The sequence below is a fragment of the Genypterus blacodes genome, unplaced genomic scaffold, assembly GCF_046128005.1.
Source record: "Genypterus blacodes isolate CSIRO-AG114 ecotype Tasmania unplaced genomic scaffold, CSIRO-AGI_Gbla_v1 ptg000128l_1, whole genome shotgun sequence".
NCBI classification, from domain to species: domain Eukaryota; kingdom Metazoa; phylum Chordata; class Actinopteri; order Ophidiiformes; family Ophidiidae; genus Genypterus; species Genypterus blacodes.
Genome location: NW_027466930.1, coordinates 1,413,797 through 1,433,613, shown reverse-complemented (window position 1 = coordinate 1,433,613; position 19,817 = coordinate 1,413,797). Strand labels below are relative to the sequence as shown.

General features: G+C 43.0%; 1 protein-coding gene across 1 annotated transcript in view; it reads right to left on the bottom strand.

Annotated features, from left to right (window-relative positions):
- Positions 1-8,826, bottom strand: part of ctnna1 (catenin (cadherin-associated protein), alpha 1) — a 55,067-nt gene extending 46,241 nt beyond the window's left edge. The window contains exons 1-5 of the mRNA XM_076162728.1: positions 8,522-8,826; positions 7,127-7,244; positions 6,620-6,815; positions 2,348-2,514; positions 1,048-1,167 (exon numbers count right to left, since the gene is read on the bottom strand). Of these exons, the coding sequence (XP_076018843.1) occupies positions 1,048-1,167; positions 2,348-2,514; positions 6,620-6,815; positions 7,127-7,231 (588 nt within the window). The 5' untranslated portion in view covers positions 7,232-7,244; positions 8,522-8,826. The remainder of the gene's footprint in view (positions 1-1,047; positions 1,168-2,347; positions 2,515-6,619; positions 6,816-7,126; positions 7,245-8,521) is intronic.
- Positions 8,827-19,817: the final 10,991 nt, after the last annotated feature.

Sequence of the window (19,817 nt, the reverse complement as noted above, 5' to 3'; positions counted from 1 at the left end):
TGCAGTCACGCAACACAGCGGTAATCAGACCGTTCTAATATGCATATGCAGTTTGATGCATTAGTTGGTATTCAGATCATTTCACTGCAATTATTTCTTCATAAGGAGGAAGAGAGGAGACGGTGATCGACTGACGGATCAGCATACAAACGCAGCTTGCATACATATATGAAAGCCACGGGTGAAGTGTATAAACTCAGGGCTTTATCCCCAGCTGCATAAAACGGGCTGCGGGAAAAAACGAGGCCCAGTTCCTTCACGCCATCATTCTGCATAAACACATTTGGCACACGTTCAAAGAGTTTACCCGGACCCACACCTGTTTGTTCCACCTTGGAGCACATCTGCATTACAGTAAATAACACCGGGAATATCATTTTAGTGCAAACAGTAAGATAGTGGCAATGTCTGGCCTATGTTGGAATCAATCAGAAGTTAATAACCTATTTGGCCGTCGTCTTTATTATTCAACACATTTTACTCAGCAGTAATGAGATGTGATAACACCAAAGCTTTGAAGACGCAGTCGGGGAACCGCATGAGCCGAGAGCCATGTTTCAATAAGGTTCACCAGATTAATCAATAATTCAAATTTAAATCATTTATTTGTATACGAAATCAATAATGGAGAACTCTAATGCCCTGCGATCCCGTATTGAAGGGGTTTACACAAGTTAAGTGCATCATGAAAGGCATCTTACAGTTGATTACCGCCGACACTGTGGTGGAGATAACATGGGAAGTGTTTTGTCTCCAGTTCTGCTAAATTCCTGCACTCCCAGCCGTCTTCATCACAGGTGGTGAGAGGTTCTTCATGGTTACGCCGGCCATTCTTCCAGTTAAATCATGAGTCGTTACCGTTAGTTTGCTCCCTCCCATTGATTCACTTACGACTCACTATGTGGGCTGGAAAATATGTTTTGAGTTATGGGCCACTAACAGCCATCCGGGCGCCTGATAACCTCCCCACCCAATTACATCCACCAGCTTCCACGCACCCTCAAATCCAACTGCTTCCCTCTCTCTTTTTTGCAAACTGTGCATTACCTGCTGTCTCTTGGCAGCCATGATGTTCAGCTTGTCCACCTCAGGTTTTAGAGCCTTGTACTGGATCCCCAGGTCCTGCTCTGTTCCTGCATTACGCACTTTCACCAGGTTGTCCTCCACCTGAAACGGACAGAGTAAAAAGGACACAGAATATGGTGAGTCTGGGTTTTTAATGGCACATACAAGACGGGAGAGTTAAGTGTGAATGCCACAAGTCACTGCCTTTCATAGACTGAGGCAAGCAATGTTTTATATTTCTTTTTTTGACTGGGGATTTCTTTGTGTTCAAAAATTGGAACCTTGATTAATGTGTCTGCTGTTCAGATGATGTCACATGTGCCACTCACAGATAAAGTGTCTGAGCACAATGAGAAGTATGACGAGCAGGACAGCAGCCAGCCGCCACACAATTGATAGAAAGCATATGGGAGACAAACTGCAAGCAACCTGCCGAATATGGACCTTGTGTGTGTGTGTGTGTGTGTGTTATCAATCTCTGATACACCTGCTACTCTTTGAGTTATAACTTAAGCTGTGCCAAACTTTTTTTTTTGTAACAGTGAAGGATGTTCAAAGGTTCCGCCACAATGCGCAATGTATCAGGCGAGAAGGAAACTACAAGACACCTCAAGTGAAAACGGCAAGAAAACAAGAAAAGAATGGAAACACACAAAGTCTGAGAGGCCACAGAGCCGCTCAGAGCCATGGTTTTCATCCGTTTCCTGGTGTGGAATGGCATGAGGAGATAATGAAGCAGGCAGCTAATTAGAGCTCTCTGATAAGACACAGCAACAATGTACTTATGCTGCTTTTAAGCGCTCATCGGAAAATGGTAAATACCAGATGGGAAAGTGGCACGGACGATTTCAGTGCGCTCCGGCAAACAAAACCTGCAATTATAAATACGGAGGTGCAGAGGATTGTCACACGGCTTTTGCGCTCTTTTCGTACAGAAATACATCATCCGACACGTCTCACCGTCTGTGTGGGTCATCATTTGTGCGATTGCATCAAAGCAACTCGTCACAATGAACGGCGGAGGTCCTTTCCCGTTTAATCAAGAAGTATCAGTGTGTGCATGCATGCCTGAATTGTAATTAGAACAAGATTAAGAAAATAAATTCCAACTATCATGTGAACTAATTAATTGTTTAATCTTTGTTAGACTAAGGTCACATATGGGAGGAACTTCATAAACACCCATTAAGTATAATTCATCTTGTTCTGCTGTATGTTTCCTTACAGCCGAATAATTAAAAGGTGCTTGTGAAGTCTAACACATAGAAGGTCACCCACTCACCAGTTTGAGCTGCAGTAGCAGTTTGTAGACATCGGACATGTCTGCCAGCACCAGCAGATGTGTGACGGCTGAGAGGAGAGCCCTGGCAGCACGGACCATGTTGCCCCTCTTCACAGAAGAGCAGGGATCTTCTGCAAACTCTCCAGAAGCCTGCCTCATCGCATCGCCTGAGAAAAGATCCACAATTATACATCTGTTGTAATTCTGGGGCTGAAAGTGAAACAACAAACACAATCTCTGCTGCTGGCTCTGTCACCGCATGAACACTTTCCCCCCACTTCATACCATCATGTGGCCTGAACAGCTACTTCACAGCGCAGATCTAAAAGGTAGTGGAGACCAATTTACACAACCATCACTTCATTAATTGTGGTCCAAGGATCTTATTAAAGGTGAAACATCTTCAGAGCAGCAGATTTTTGCGCTTTCTATTACGCAAATTCTTTTCACTCCAAGACCTTCGATGTCATTGTGGCAAGGTTGATACGGTACACTCTGTACTGAATGAGCCGATACAGCAGACAGACAGTAGCCGCTCTGCCGCACACCAACAAGCAATCTGCATTAAAAGGTTTCATTTGAGAAGACGTGTGGAGGAGAGGCAGCGTCTGACACGCTTTCCCCCGCCTGGCAAGGGTCAGCATGTGACTCGAGAGTGACAAAGACACACAGACACACACAACTAATCTACGTCTGGTGGCAATTTCTGCTGGCACACCAACACACACGCCTCTAAAAAGAGGTCAAAGCCATGACAAAGACTTGCTGTCTGGTTTGTCCGGCACCGTGCTTTGTCCTACACTTGATGGGCTAACACAGTTGACTGGGCATACAAATTCGGTTGAATTGTAAGCTCACAATATGAACAACATAGTAAGGGTCCAAGAGTTTGCTTCAGTGTGGCGCCCCTGACATGGAACTCTAGAAAACTGTCAATTCTGTTCCTTATAATAGTTCCGACTGCATTATTCAACATCCTTAACTATGTGGCAAAGGTAGTGAAAAATGTATTTGTTCCACCGGTGTAAAGAATGAAACAAAGAGAGAAACTGTGACTCGCTGCAGCAGGGATAACTTCCTACACTATAGATCTCTTAAAGGGTTGTAATGTTTGAGAATATCATGACTCCATGCCCCTGTGCCAGGTCACAAGTTCTCCTTTCAAAACAGATTCCTTATTTAATGAAGATGCTCCCAGTTTTATCTGTGCAAGTATTTGTTCGGCAAATTGTTACTACTCTAGTTGTTGCTGACGGCTGCACACTGCATCTTTAACACACTGCGATAGCCTCCAGCGTGCACAGGGTAAAGCAGGCGGAGAGGAATGATGGGCTGATGTCAGGACCCGTGTGTTTACCATACAATATCTGAAAGTGGTATCCTGACAAATGAATAGCACACAATGCGTAACGAGCGGCTGTATCCATGTGGCGCCGCAAACTGGAGACAATTTGAAATATGGCCCTGCTAATCACCTCTATTTAGACTGGTAAACTAATGCTGAAAGGCCACGGGCTCAGACGAGAACGAGGAACTTCATTCTGGGAAAAAAAATATGGGCTACTGGGTTGGCTAAATGAAACATCAATAACAAGCCGTCGATAGGCCCCCCTCCGGACGCCGCATAAGTAAACTGACAATCTGTGGGAAACTCTGATTAATGCCGTTGCTTGCTGTGCTGGTAAACAACCCCCAACCTTCTTTAATGTCAGCATCATGCATACCCCCGAGCACTTACAGTTCAATATGCTGCGGTGCACTTCAACAATTACTTACTGAAACTGTACGATCACTTACTCAACAATCAGTGTTGTACACGCTGGCAAGCGTCGCTAACAAACGGACCGAAAATAGAGACGCGGTCGCACTCGTGCACATCCGAGGAGAAATGTGGTTAACAAGCTTTGATGAAGGTTGACTGTCAAGCGATAAGAAAGCGTCAGGAAGCTGTTTACACCAGACAGGAAGCTTGACGTCCAATTTTCATTCTAGCTTATCCATACATCAACAAATAAATAAAACAAAACACGCAAGATGTTTTCTATAAACATTCTCCAACAGTGCTGCAACTATTCTACTAGTCTCATCATTGATGAATCTATCAATTCTTAACTATGTGATTCATGATTTAGTCTAATACCCTTTCAATCTGCTTTCTGTCCAAAATTGAATAAACACAAGCTATTTGATTTATAGTTTAAAGAAATGCTAGTTAAGTGATAATGATAAAATTGATAATGAATTTCCGCCAAACCTCAATTTATCTCAGAATTATTCGCAACAATGATACTAAAAGAGGCTAATGCGACTAAGAGCAGTGCAGTTTGTGCAAATGATGGACAACAAGGAGCTCAAACGCAGTCGGCACCTTCAGGCCGTTATTCCCCTGGGAGCAAAATCAATAAGGCTATTTTCAGGGGGCAGATAGTGATCAGTGCTCCTCTAATAAACTTCCATCTATCTCGCGCTCACCTGCGGCCCACCAAGTGCACGATGAAAAGATTAACATTTATTTCACACAATAAGCCTCAAACAGCCGGACAACAAAGGGACAGACGAGGAAGGAAGGACAAGAAAGAGCGAGAGAGAGAACGAGCAAAAGAAATAGTCTTGTAGGAAAACAACATCATTAACGGGGTGAGAAACAAAGGAATGCAGCCCTGTTACTGACAAGCCAGGACACAGACAAAGACAAAGGAACTTTAATGATCCGAAATCCCAGTTCAACCCTTAAGATTTCTTTTCATTTAAAAGAAATAAACATGTCTCCAGCATTCAGTATGCATCCAGTATACAGTCACCCCCAGATGATGTTGATGTCAGGAATTCTTTCAGGAATTCTTTTCTCCCTTTCAAACAGCTGGTAAGCCACAGCTGAGTGGGAAATGGGTGGGGTGCGGGGGTTTTAGAGGGGGGGCAGTTTAACGCTACTCACTGGCCACATTATCAGTCTGAGCACGGACCGCCGAGCAGCATGGCATAGCTGACAGCTAGGCCGAGTCACCAGCCAACAACAGTGGCTGAAGTCCTGCCTCCTGACAGCTCACCACAGCTACAGTAACATTCCTGGGCACTGAGCGCAGCACTACACGCTATCTGCTGACATGTCATGTACTTCCCAACTACTTAGCGGGGCTCGAGTCAGGTGGGTGGGGGGGGGCGGGGGGGAGACATCGAATTTGCCAGGCATCTGCGAGAAAAGACACGGTGGCCTCACAGAGCGATAACGGCCACCGCTGCAATCATCTCACTCCCTGGTCTCCATGGATTCCTTGTCTGTCATAAGGCAAACCAGATATCGGAGCAAATGGGAATGAATGAAAGGTACGAGTGGGATTTTCAGATGAGGAGGTCAGGCTTTCGCGAGACAAATGGTAATTTCATTGAACGGGGATTCGATGGTGCATTGCCGGCTCAGCCTTGTGGGAAGCATGAAATTGAACCTGAAATGGAATGAATGAGAGTCTGGTCTCAACTCGGCAGGTGGATCATGCCATTTGAATAGGTTTATGATCATCCTTTTCTAACTCTTGTCCCTTGCTCTCTTGTCATTATGTATGCAAACATGTAATGGGGACCATAAAATACACAGGCTGCATCAACAAACTCACTCATCAGATTACCCTCCAGTCACCTCTTAACTCTTCCAGGTTAAAGACAAAACCCCAAAGTAACCATGTACGTTCACAATCACAGCATTTTGTTGAAACATTCATGCTTTGAGGCGGCCCGGGATGACGCTTTGCCTTAATGCCCCCGTTGGCTGTTATGTTGTTGTTGTTGTTGATTTATTAGAGAAATGGTTTGCAGATAATTCAATTTGCAGAGCTCATCGGTAGCATAAACAACCCCAGAGTATTGTGTCCCTGAAAAGGCAATTTGCTGTGAATAAATTCCAAGATCCATATTTATAATTAAAACTGACTTGAGGTCAAGGTCCAATTTTATTTCATCTGGCCTCAGCTATGAATACAATTATTTTACACCAGAAAGTGCAGTAAGTAAGCATCATGTTTAAGCATCGACTGTGGGACAACTTGAATAATGAATGAATGAATAAAATCTCAATTTTTTTAACAGACAAGGCAGTTATTACAGAAAGCTTGGATAAGTCTGAATAACTAATTAGACATTTTCTCTGAATGGGCTCCCATAGTACAGGACATCTACCTGCTTTATTGGATATTTTCATGTCAAGGTCTTTGCATTTGATGATCTCTTTAGAAGGCTTCACGATAAAGACAGATACTGAGATAGGCATTTTCAATCTACCTTGCTTGCGGACATCCTCCACTGCAGCAGTCAGCTCGTCCTTCAGGAACTGGCTTTCCTTTGCTATCTTTTCTCCCTTTTCCAGAAAGTTCTCTGTGGCAGTCTCGACTGAGGCCGCCAAAACATGAGCCTTCTTAGAGCGCCCCTTCTTCTTGTTAGATGGGCCTTTGTTGCTCGAGTTTACCAGAGTGGTGACCTTAACAAAAGAAAATGCTCTTGTTAAACAGCTTATTCAGAAAGCACATCCAGTCACACAGGATATCTGACACTGCAGTATTATTGCTCAATTTCATGCAGAATTTATCCATGAATGAACAAACAATCCTGACTAAAGAAAGAAAATTGCATAAAAAGTACCAAATTCCACTTGCCTCTCTTTTATAAAATGTAGCAGAGGGCGAGATATTATCTTTCTACAAATAGTATCAACTCTACAAGTCCTGTAAAAGCCTCCCATTTAGATGATTGTGTTGTTGTGCCCCTGTACTCCCACATTATCTACATTACCTGGGTGACCAGCGGCTCCAGCAGCCTCTCCACTGCCAGAGTGCGGATCTCCAGGCTCTTTGGATCCCACTTGAAGGTGATGTTGGCTGTATTGATGGCCGTCATGGTTTCACAAAGTCTGTGGGCCAAAACACAGGAGACAGGGGTGAGACAGATTCATATCTCTCATCTAAAACGACTTTCAGATTCAATGAGCACATATTGGACCGCACCAAACACAAATAAATCAATAGATTGACATCTATACAATGGTTGTATCCGTTTGTCTTCTTTTGCCTCGTTTCATCAAGATATTATACTTACAGAATACAAAAACAAAAATGTCCCAAGTGCCCAGCTGACAAATAAACAAAACTTTGTGGCTACCTTGATGTCAAACTGTTAAAGTCCTTGTCAAAGCAATCAGTGCTGTGGCCCTCACGGACTGACAGCTACAGGCAGAGCACAGTAACACTGTAGCCCATTTTCAGGCACTGACTGCAGCTCCATTGATTAGCTATCAGACATGTAGTAGCAGGATAAGCAGCAGGGCCTGAGGGCTCGTAGCTTCATCTGGAAAGTTGGCCAGCTTACCGTATGAACTGTGTGGCAACATGCGAGAACCCCACAAGGTCAAGCAAACACGGAGAAAAGGTGCAAATGCAGAGAGGGTTTCCAATTAAAGACGTTAGATAATAATTGGACCAGGGGGTAACCGTGTGTTCATTATTCATTATTCTTAATAAATATCAGAACTCGGATGGATTATCTTTGCCATTTATGACGTGATTCCCACTTATATCCATTATGAATAAATGACGATGTTCCAAAACAGCAGGACCATTAAACAGAAGCTTGGGACTTTCTTACAGTACCGCTGCTGCTTTACTCTACTACCATTTATCAAGCAAAGTTTCAATTGTCTTGTGATATTAAGCCCACGGAGCAGAAAGTTGCTTCTAAATCATTCCATAATTCCCGTTATTAATGTCAGTGGTGCAGTAAACAGAGGGAGCAGCGGGCTGGGCCGAGCACCTGAGGAGCTTAACTGACGGTGCGGCTAACGCTAACTACACTAGTGCCCCATCCCAACTAACACTAACGGGGGCTGTACGGGGGAGTAAGGGAATTAAAAGAAATGAAAGCGATGAAACAGTTTCAAAGTGACCCGACACGGTTATCAGAGTTTAACACAAAGTGACAGATAGTTCACCTCGGTTAGTTACACCACCTGCTACGCCAAACCAGGAACCTAGCTAGTGCTAACGCTAACCTTCATAACTAACAAGTGCTACGTTAGCGCCTCAGTCAAAGTGCGTTACGTCATTTGACCTAGATGTTTAAATTACTATTTTACGAAATAACATTTTACGCACCCAGTCTGTATAAAAGTGAGAGGTAGTGTTGTAAACTTACCGAAAACGGCCCAAACGAAAAAACTTAAGTCAAAAGTTCAAAATGGTGGATTGGGAATTCCTGGATTCTGAACTTTTCCTCCCTTTTTCAACACACTCGCTTAACTCCGCTGAGCGCACAAAGGCGTAACTTTCCAGATAAAATAAAAATCTAAAAGTAAAAAAACAACCACAACGCGTTCAGCTCCGGCGTCTCTTTGGCGACAGCTACCTGGAAAGTTTCGGTTCAGATTGTTTCGATGGCGCAGGCAGTAGCCCAACAATGGGTGAGGCGGAGGCGGAGGGGGGCTGGGCGGTGACCGACTTCCTGGACTTGAGAGCAGCCGGGGCAGGGCGACCACGGGCGGGGGGGAGATTCAGAGGGTTAGAGCCCGAGCAGGAGGTGTGTTTAGGCGTGGCCCTGTGTGTGTGTGTCCATATAAGGATTAATTGTTGCTTTCGTAAAACTTCCCCTCTAACACACACACTCAGGCCAGGCTTCAGTTAACTGTATCCATGGCGCTGTAGAGCTTTGCGTCATGTGAGGGCCTGATACACAACACACACTAACACTATGACACTCGAAAAGAGGAAACTAACCACATGATTGTGTTACTGTAATTGTGTTTATTCGTCTGTTGTAAGATAAAGCTTTATCCCAAAAAGACGTTTAGACAATCCACCTTTCATTGCTCCAGGATAGAGCTCATCTGTTCCCAAACAAAACAGCACAAACAAATCTTACAAATAAAACTCACCGTTGCTATGAGCCCTACATCTGCCAAAGATGTTTTGTTTGCACCTGTTTTTGTTTTATTTGTTTGTGTATTCATACGCTTACTGGTTTTGATTAAACTAGGCGGCAGGATGAAGCCCACATTCAGATCCACATTTACCCAGGGAAGTTTTTTAATGATTTTTTAACATTGTTAACTGACTCTCACTTTCATTAGGTGAGAATCTGGGTAAGGATCGATACCTGGCTGCCTGAAATATATGCATGGACAGAGGACCTATTAATGGAATTGCTTTACAGTAACTATTGGGGCTAGAAAAGGGCAACAACCGTCTCAGATGATTCTGATTTAGTGGTGTGCAAACAGTTTTGAGGTATTTTTTTATAAGTACAGATATTGAGCCTTTGGGGGGTGCAGTTTTCATGGCTTGCTCAGCCTTGGTGGAGGTTTACTCTCTAATGGGTGGCCTCGGGTCAAGGCAATAGACAAAGCAACACAGTGTAATCCTCGGAATCATCCGTTTTATCTCTTTACTGTTGTAGGAAAATTGAATCGCTTTTGTTGCTTGTCTTTTGTTCTCCAATACTGTCCAGCTGTTCCAGCTGTCAGATCTCAACAACCAGAATTAATCAGAAAGCATGTTCCCATTATCCCAGTATTGGTGTCTCTTTGTTGGTCCACTGGGGCGGGGGACTATAATCTCCCACCTCTTGCTCGCATGACATCGTTTTTCAGCAGAGTATAATTTAAGGGAACGATTTTTCCTGGTAAGAGTTTGAATCCATTAAGGTAAAATATTACATTCTAATTTCAAAAGGATTCATTTCCACAGCCTATGTACGCTACATCACTATCATCCATGTCTTGTGTTTTTCCCTGCAGCCTGTTACCATTCAGACTATTTATTATCTGCAGTGGCTTACCTCTCACACACATGCACACGCACAGACTCACACACATCCCCTTGTATCCCATATGCTGAAATTTCTGCTTGTTCTTACTTGTTTTTATTTCATTTATCTCCATTTATGTCATGATTTTCCTATGCAGCACTTCTGAAAAATAGAGTAAATTCTTTCATATGCTGTATTTGTCAACTCTTATATTGCATAGATGCATAGAACAGCTCGATTACATTCCTCCTGAGACATTGTATGCTACTGTATTCAATACTACTGTATATGTGCCAACCTCAAAAGAATACTGTGTGCTGTAAAACATTCATGGATTGAACTGTTTTATTGAAAATTTCAGGTTACCTTGAGTACGAGAAAACCCGATAGACCCAACAAAACACCTTAAGTTGATATAAGTAGCAGTGCTCACCTCAAAGAAAAGGCTCCAACGCTAGCTGATGCAGGATCTGGTACACACACAATGAGCAGGTTGTATCTTTGGCGTTGTAGTAGCACCTTGTTGCCTTCTTCAGCATAGATGTGTCGCTTCTCGGTTAAGTCTGACAAAGTGCATATGTCAAGCAAACAACAAGACTATCCTTTAGTTTTGATCAGAACACACACACTTGAAGAAATGATGCTGCCCTCAAACAAGCAAAATGATGCCATCCAATAAGCAAAGTCACAACAATGATGTCACCCAACCTAACAGAGGAACAACAATGATGTCATCAAAACTAGGCAAGCCACAATTATGTCACATCTACACGATACTAAATTCTTGCATTTCAATATGAACCTTATGAATTACTAACCATTCCTTGTCCACTAGTTCATCTTTGGCTCTTACAGGATTATTGTCACAAATTCTACTATTTGAAGGTCAAGAGCATTTCAAAATCAGTTTAGATCAGCTCACCAAACAAGGCTGGTTCAGGACTTGTGAACTACACAATATAAACTGTGATCAGTATGCTGCTGTGGCACCTTTGCAGGGTGATTTGTTGCACCTGTGAAACTGATAAATAACAATAGGAAATTTGCTGAACACAACCATGAGCCAAGGATTTTTGCTGGAGCTTAATGAAGTGTGAAAGCCATAAACGGTTTATATGAAGAGACCAGGTGCCCCCCCTCCGCTCCCCTCACATCATGCAGTCTCACTCACACACAAACACACACTCAACTTGCCAAGGCACTGTGTCTTTAAATGCCCACATATTTTACTTCATGGCCCTTTAAAGTAACTGGAATGGTCCTGACAGTCGGTAATTTAGTTTTCACAAGCTGCATCTCTTTTACCGCCACTGTGTGCACTCAGTAATCATGCTGACTAGCTGGGAGTTAGTCTATTAATAAAGAAAAATAAAATTAAGTATGACAAAGCAGTGCAAGGACATAATGTACAGCCACAATACCAATTATGTATAGAGGAAAAATTACTATTAAAAGAGGAGACCCTCATCTGGAATCCAAGGAGGTGGCCAAAGAGAAGATTAAACACAACAATAGCTTTTTTGTTCTGCAACCAAGTACCACAAACACACTATTAGTTGGCTTGAGTAGGTGTTAATTAAGAAGCTGCGTGCTACTGCAGCATGAATTACAATCCTGAAGAGCATTAGTGTGCAAAATACTAACAAAGCTCTCAACAAAGGCCCTGCAATATGATTATCCTCTGGAAAGACACTCTTGATTTTTTTTGTGCAATAACAATTTGCGGGGTAAATGCAGAATCTGAGGCGCTGAATATTTAATTTGCCGCAAATAAGGAAGTAAATCAGTCAACTGTCTTGAATGTAATGTTCAATTCAGTCAAGAACGGGGGAACATGCCACATTATGTAGAATCGCTCAGCTTTGTTCATCCAATTAATCGTCAGCTGTGAAAAAGGATTAGATGTGGAGCAACTGTAGGCTTGAATGATGAATGTTTGCCCAAGTAACAGCTTGCTGGGAGGACAAGTTTAGGTGTCCTTGAACTCCATCTTTTTGTACCTGTTGGGCTGACAAACGCTAAGAGCACAGCACGCTATAAATAATTCCTTCTCATAATGAGGAGGTGCACATGTTTGTCACACACTGAATGTATAATTGAGCACATGCAAATCTGTCGTGTGGAGCCCCGAGTGAGAAAATAAAAAAGATCTTGGAAAAATATTCAGTTTCACCATTTCATTATCCAAATGACTCTTATCTTATTAGGGTGGTTTTTTCTCCTCCAAGCGTCGTGCTCAATGATAGATTACTTTTAAATTTCTATTCAGGAAACATGCATCCTACATCAATTGGCAGTCCTCGCACTGCAACCTGCTGATAAGAAAAACAATCATGAAAGGAGCCACAGGTCAGTCATTTGTAGTGCAGTCATAGCATAATGTTCATCGCATGACATCTTATTTATACAGTATTTTGTATGTGCAGGCATGGAAGTTATTGTATATCATATTGTACTTTCCTCTTATTTTGACTGCCTGAACAGAACACTCAGTGAAACATGATTTACTTTGAGGACATAGGGAACACAGCTACATTCAGTCTGCCCACATTCACCTGACTCATCTTGACAGCTGCCTGTAGAGCTGCATGATGTCACCAGACTCTTCCTTCCCAGAGTAAAGCCATTTACTTCACTATCATGATTAGTCATGCCTATGGCGCAATCTAGACCTTCGCTCATCCACAGCGAAGTGGAATGATTAGACCAGTGACACTTATGATTATCCACGTTGGAATTCATGCACTGTGCGTTTATTGTGGAAAAACACATTACAATGCGGTTAGTAGCAGGCGGAATAACAAAGAGCCTCTTGAGAGGAGAGATGAGACACGTTTACATTCAAGGTGTTGGGATATGATGTAATATTATTGTGTGATGCCGCAGTATCAGAGCGCAGTCTTCCCGTCTGACTGGGCCAACGCGGGAGACTTGACTCTATCCATGATGCAACTGCTGGGGAGCCATGTTTGACAGTCAGCTGAGCTCCACCTGCTGGCTTGTTTACCTGCTGTTCTGTGTGTGTGCACTACCTCACCCTGTGTTTAGAAAGGGGCCTGAAATAACTGCATGATGCTTGTTTAACCGCTGACTTTTGCTTCACTGCTGAGTTAACATTTGATTGTGTGTTTTCTGTCAGGTGGCATGTTGTGTTGTGTTGTGTGGCCTGAAACATTGATCTATATGTGTGATTATATAAGTAGAAATAAGATGGCTTTTGCCTATTGTGATCCTATTGCCTCTAACGCTAGACATACTTAATTTATGTGCTGACAATTGTGTGTTTGGAATAATTTTTACACACTCAGTGACTACTGACTGATATGCAATTACCAGCAAACTGCCGACTGCAAGCATTCTCACCACTCCAGAAACCTTGTTTTATTCCAAAATTCACCGGGGAGTTGCTGCCCTAATTTCCTGCTTTCCAAGTGGGATTCAGGCTAAAAGGAAGGTGAAGAATGTGGAGGAAGCCCCAAAATGAAACATAATATAACGCATTCAAAGCTTTAATGAGGCACAGGTCTAGACACCGTGCAAAGCTTTTGGGCCTGTTTTTTTTTCTTACACTGTGAGCCATTAAACCTTAAAGATTCATAGGTGCTTGGAAAAGATATGCGTGGTTGGTGTAAGTGCTAAGTAAGTGTGGTCACAATCTTAGCAGAACGGAAATAGCTGAAGACATCATATACGGTATCATGTAGCTCATTATTCTATATAATTTCAACGTCAAATCCCTGTATGGACTTTGGCTTTTATAGTTTTTGTAGCAGCTGAAATGAATGTGAGTGAAACTGGTGCAGAGGTCTCCAAATACAATGACCACAGCTGTTTAGAAGAGAGATTTCTTGTGGTTTCTAGAACTATAGTGCCTATAATAACCTCCACATCCAAGGGTCCCAAGAACAAGAATGCTCAGAGGAAAAACAACAGGGGTTTCAAAGTCTGCGGGGTACAGAATGTCACTGCTTGTCCTATTCGAGGGGGTCAGACTAGTTTAAGCAGAATACAACAGAGAGTCAAAGTCAAATTTAATTAGATACAGATGATGAGACCGTACCTTAGCTTCATGACCTCATAATGAGTTGGTTAGAGATTGACTAAACACAAAGTGAAAGCAGGATTTTAAATTTAGAAGACATACTTTTATGCTCGTATTTCCATTTTAGGGTCTCTTGACTGGCTCCTTAAAGGCTGCAGTAAGCTGAGAGCTGGAAAGTGCCACATACTCCACATTATACTACATCACCCTATAACTAAAGGACAATATCTTCATTTACATGATATACTTACAAGGCTTTTCTCGCCTGTTCTTAAATATATGAGGTCTTGTGGTAAGACTACATCCTGCAGATGAAGGGAAGTGCATTATGCTGCTCCTCCAAGTCAAAGACCCCTGTGAGAAACAATGAAGGAAGCAGTCAGATCATTTTCCAGAGGATTCTTATAACACTGTTAGGTCTTTTCCCAGATAAATAGTAAGAATGACCCAGGCAGTCTTGTGGCAAATTGGAAATTGAACCCTGCATGTGATAGACACGACTACCAAGCAGAGGAAATGACCTTTCAATATTAATGATGCAGAGAGCCATGACGTCATGACGAACTGATTGGGTTGCAGTGATCCATCGGAGATGAATAGATGCGACGATGAGAATACCAGACCATCCACAGGCCCATTTATGCCATCTTTACTTTAATAAAAATCTATCAAGCCAACTTACCGCTCTCTAAGCTTGACTCGTCGCTCTTTATTGAATGCAGAGGCAGAGGTGTCGTAATTCAATGAGCACATCCTCCCACTCCTGACACTGCTGATGTTAAGTCAGATGATGGCTTGTTAAAATCCGGTTATTTTCTTCCCCTCATCTCCTGTCCAAGCAGATCTGAAACCACCAGAACATTTCTTAGGTTACTGACTTGACTCTTTGTGCATTACTTCAAAACATCTCCACACATAGCCAACCAATTCCCCATCGTAGGACCACACAAGTTTTCTTCAGGCAACAACAACATTGGAGGAAAAAAAAGACATAAAGTAATGCCTTTCTCTCCGCGTAGTCAGCCAGGCCTGCGTTTGTAATCCAGTGGAAAGTATGGGTCATTGAGAGCATCAGATTCTCACACATCAAAGCAAAAGCAGTGAAGGGAAGTGATGCTCCATCCGCCTGACATTGATCCATTCCGATGTTGGAGCTCCTGGTGGGGGGTTGTCACCACCAGTAACTCGCTCATGGTTTATTTGTGGTTTCCTATCTTGTGCCGTTGTCACTCACTTTCTCCTGGTACCTAAGTGTGATTTGAATGGAGAATGAGGCGGCAACAGAGGGAGCGGAAAGTTTGTAGGCGCACAAAGTCTACAAGGAGTATTGTTGGCAAAAAAAAGGAGCTGTGTTTTGAATAAGGAATAGAGAATCTGAGCGAGGTTGATGCACTGATATGCAAAACTCCCTGTAAGAAATGGAAAATAAACAAATTACAAATGCGACTCGAGTGATTAGGCACTCAATGTGTTTTTTCTCTTATTGCTTCCTATTTGCTGATATCAACGTGGAGAACAGCAGCTTTCAGTCCTCAGAGAGCGGTTACAAACCTCCAGGGGATTTAGTGAAAACGTTGATCGTTAAAGGGTGATAGATAATTACCCGCAAATTACCCAGTGCCAGATTCCGAGGTCTCTCCCTCTCTCTCTGTATCTGTATTTTCTCTCTCTCTGTATCTCTCTGTGTCTGTCTGTCTGTCTGTGTCTCTCCCTCTCTCTCTCTCTCTGTATCTCTCTGTGTCTGCCTGTCTGTCTGTCTGTCTGTCTGTCTGTGTCTCTCCCTCTCTCTCTCTCTGTATCTCTCTGTGTCTGCCTGTCTGTCTGTCTGTCTGTCTCTCTGTGTGTCTCTCTCTCTCTGTCTCTGTAGCTATCTGTCTCTCTGTATCTCTCTCTCTGTCTCGCCCCCTCTCTCTATCTTTCTCCCTCTCTCTCTCTCTCTGTATCATACTCTCTCTGTCTCCCTCTCTCTCTCTACATACTCTCTCTGCATACTCTCTCTCTCTCTCTCTCTCTCTCTCTCTCTCTCTCTCTCTCCCTGCATATGCGCGTAGGTGTAAATATCTCCCTGCGACAGCTCAGCTCAGGCAAACCCGGCGGCAGAAGAAGAAGAGGAAGAAGACGAAGACGAAGAGCCGAAGCAAACACCGAGCAGAGCCGAAGCTTCGCTCGGAGGCGTGCGGTTGCTGGGAACGACGTTGCTCCGAGGAGTGAGATACAAAGTTGAAATACTGCGGCACCAGACAGCAATAACCGCCCAGTCGTTGCCAGGGTCCACCACAGTAAACAATCGGCGGGGATGTGTCAGCTGGATGTGGGGTAAATCAAGGGGATGTGTCCACTTTAATGCGCTGTCAAGAGAGGTTTATGGATTTCTGTTTTGACCCGTCAACGTTGCCAATAACAAGGAATCCCAACCTCTCATTAAATAAATTTCAAGGTATTTCATGAGGAGGCATAAATTCCTGTGTGGCATAGAAATATTGGACAGATTTCTCAGATTGGTGTTTGGAAATGAAATCCAGCTCACTCGACTTCTATCTATCTATCTATCTATCTATCTATCTATCTATCTATCTATCTATCTATCTATCTATCTATCTATCTATCTATCTATCTATCTATCTACCTACCTACCTACCTACCTACCTACCTACCTACCTCTCTCTCTCTCTCTCTCTCCCTCTCTCAGCACTCTCAGCTCGTCTCACCGTCTCTCAGATGCACAGTATAGCTTAAATGCCAAAGTCCTAGCCCTGATGAAGTGTTTAATAATTGGTTCAATAATGAGGTGTGCTGCAAAATGACATTTCAATTAATGGACTTCCAGTGAAAAGTCCCTCTCTCGTTACATTTTGATGTTCATTAATCGGCCTGAATGAAATAAGAGATTTCTATCCGGGAGAAACAGATTGAACCCTGTCCGTTTACATTTTGGGTGACAGACTTGTCACAGCTCATCCACAGAGGTCTAAACTACTGCGGCGCACAAAAACACTAATTCCAAGGTGTAACTACAAGCATTGACACGAACACACACACACACAGGGACACACACACACATCACAAAGCCATAATAAAACGCTGTCACATTGCAGTTCCATCTGTGAATGATCTATTGCTGCTTCATTGAACATATTGTACCAAGGTTACCCAGTGATCAAATCTGCCTGTGACAAATATCATAAAGCTTTACAGCAAAACAAAACTATTAAGCAGAAAGCATGAAAAGACAAGAAGAACAAATGAGAGGAATGAATGACCCAGCTGCTTTTTTTTTCTTTTGCAGGATCAGAGAGAGAGAGAGAGAGAGAGAGAGAGAGAGAGAGAGAGAGAGAGAGAGAGAGAGAGAGTGAGAGAGAGAGAGAGAGAGAGAGAGAGATAGATAGATAGAAAGAAAGAGATAGAGTGGGCGGAGGAGCAGAATGAAAGTGATAAAGTGATGTACTAAAAACAGGGAGGAAGGGACGAGAGGAGTTCAGAAGAAGAAGAAGAAGCAGCAGTGATCAAAGGTAGAGGCTCTGCAGCCACAGCACGCATGAGGAAGAGTGGGCCTCCGTCCTTCCTCCCTCCCTCACTCACAGGGGACCACACGCTGCACCTTTAACTGGCTTCTTGCTGATTGCCAAGCTTCATTTCACTGATTGTGGTAAATGTTTCATACACTACTGGTGTGTGTGTGTGTGTGTGTGTGTGTGTGTGTGTGTGTGTGTGTGTGTGTGTGTTGCCTTCAAGGATGGCACCTTTATGAAACATTGATTCAGACAGATGTCTAGGTCTGCCTCTTCTATCACGTAAGGCTCACCTCAACCAAACATTCATTGATAAGACGGGTATTTGTATCGACATTGAATTCTTATATAAGGTTGCATCTGAAGAATTGAACAAATATTCCCGCTAAAGGATTACGGGCGGAAACGAGTCATTAATGCTGCAGTAAATGAGCCCAACGTGTATAAACACAAACACAGCATTCAAATGGAAATTAAGCTCAATTGCCTTTATGGATGTACAGCATGAAATGAGTTTCCTTATTTGTTTTGCTTTCATTACACTGAATATTCCGTACGTGACATTCCTGCATGTTTTCATTTGCCGGCTGCGCTTGATCACATTACATATATGAAGCGCAGAACGAGAGGCACTTCTCCTGCTACTTCCACCCTTGCTGTTCCAGGCTATTATTAGCTCCATAGCTGCACAGATAACCCCTGCGTGATGACCACGTATGGCGTGTGTGCGTGTTAAAGGAGGGATCTTATGAGCCCAGCAGATTCAATCTCATAATCTCAAAAACTAATTTTTCATGCTAAGTGCCCGTCACTCTTCAGCACATGTCATTAGAGAGATAACACACTTCCTGATCCCTTCATGGAGAGAAGAACGTAGTGTCAGGACAGTTAATGTGGTCAGCGTATTCTAAATAACTGCTTTTACCGTGAAACATCCTATAGTTGTTTGCCTATATTCCTAATTTCTAGCCAGTTTTGCAGAGAGGAACATAGATGCTGATGATACTAGATCAACAGCCTCCAATGATAGACAGTGAAAGGAAAAATGGAGAGAAGACGTCAATGATCTGCATTTCCTGTGATGTCAAAGTAAGTAAAAACAATAAACAGTTAAACTTCTGCAGGCTTGTGATGCAGATGCACTTCTTCTTCACAGATTTCCACTCTGATTTCCCTGTTATTGACTCTTAGATTCTTATTTCATCTGTTTTTAATGTCAAGATAAACACCCAATATAGCCTTTTCAGAGGAAAAATTACTGTATAAGAAGTAGCTGCTGTGTCTGGAACCTTCTACCCCCAGACTGTGGGGCACCAGAGGCCGTGCTGTTTGCTATCAACATGCTTCCTTTTCATGAAAGTTTTACAGAAAAATGTCATCTTTTCAACTAAAACAAATATCTCCTTTGCTTTTCTTTTGGCATAGCGGCTGCCGAGGGGCTCAGTTCATGGATTCCAGCTCTGCCTCGGCTCCTTTTTTCGCCTGTACTCAGAGTACTTTGTGTTGCATTTAGGATTTGAATTCACCCCCAACTGTCCACAGCCTTGCAGGTTTGTGCTGTTAGCCGACTGGTGACTGCTGAGATGATTGTATCAGCGCCTGTGGGTTGCGCGCTTTGGAATCGTCTCCTTGTTAAGATGAGCGAGGAAAGTCATAAACCCAGCCTGAAACCGTGATTCACTAGGATTGGGTTAGCCTCAGGTTTTCACATTGGTAGTCAACACTCTCACAGTCTCCTGCTGATCGGCGTGAAGATTACAATACCTGTTTTCCAAGTCTGTGTATTTCAGTTGAGTCCTGTCGGTGCACGCCTGTGTGTGTGTGTGTGTGTGTGTGTGTAAAGCTGTTTCCTATACTTGCCATTTCAGGGTGTGACTGCAGTTTAACATTATCATCACACTATCATTCCCGCTGACTCTAAAGTGATGTCTTAGTTTGTCTCATGTATCAGGTATAAAGTGCAAGGGGAGCCATAGCAACAATAGTTAGGCTTCACGCTACATTACCTGGAAATTCAATGGTGAAATGAACCTGATCACTGGGTGCATAGTATGTAATTACTATTACTGGCAGCATTCACAATATGCACTAATGTGTCCAGGCGACAAATAGCAATCAAATCCCGCAATTAGTAATG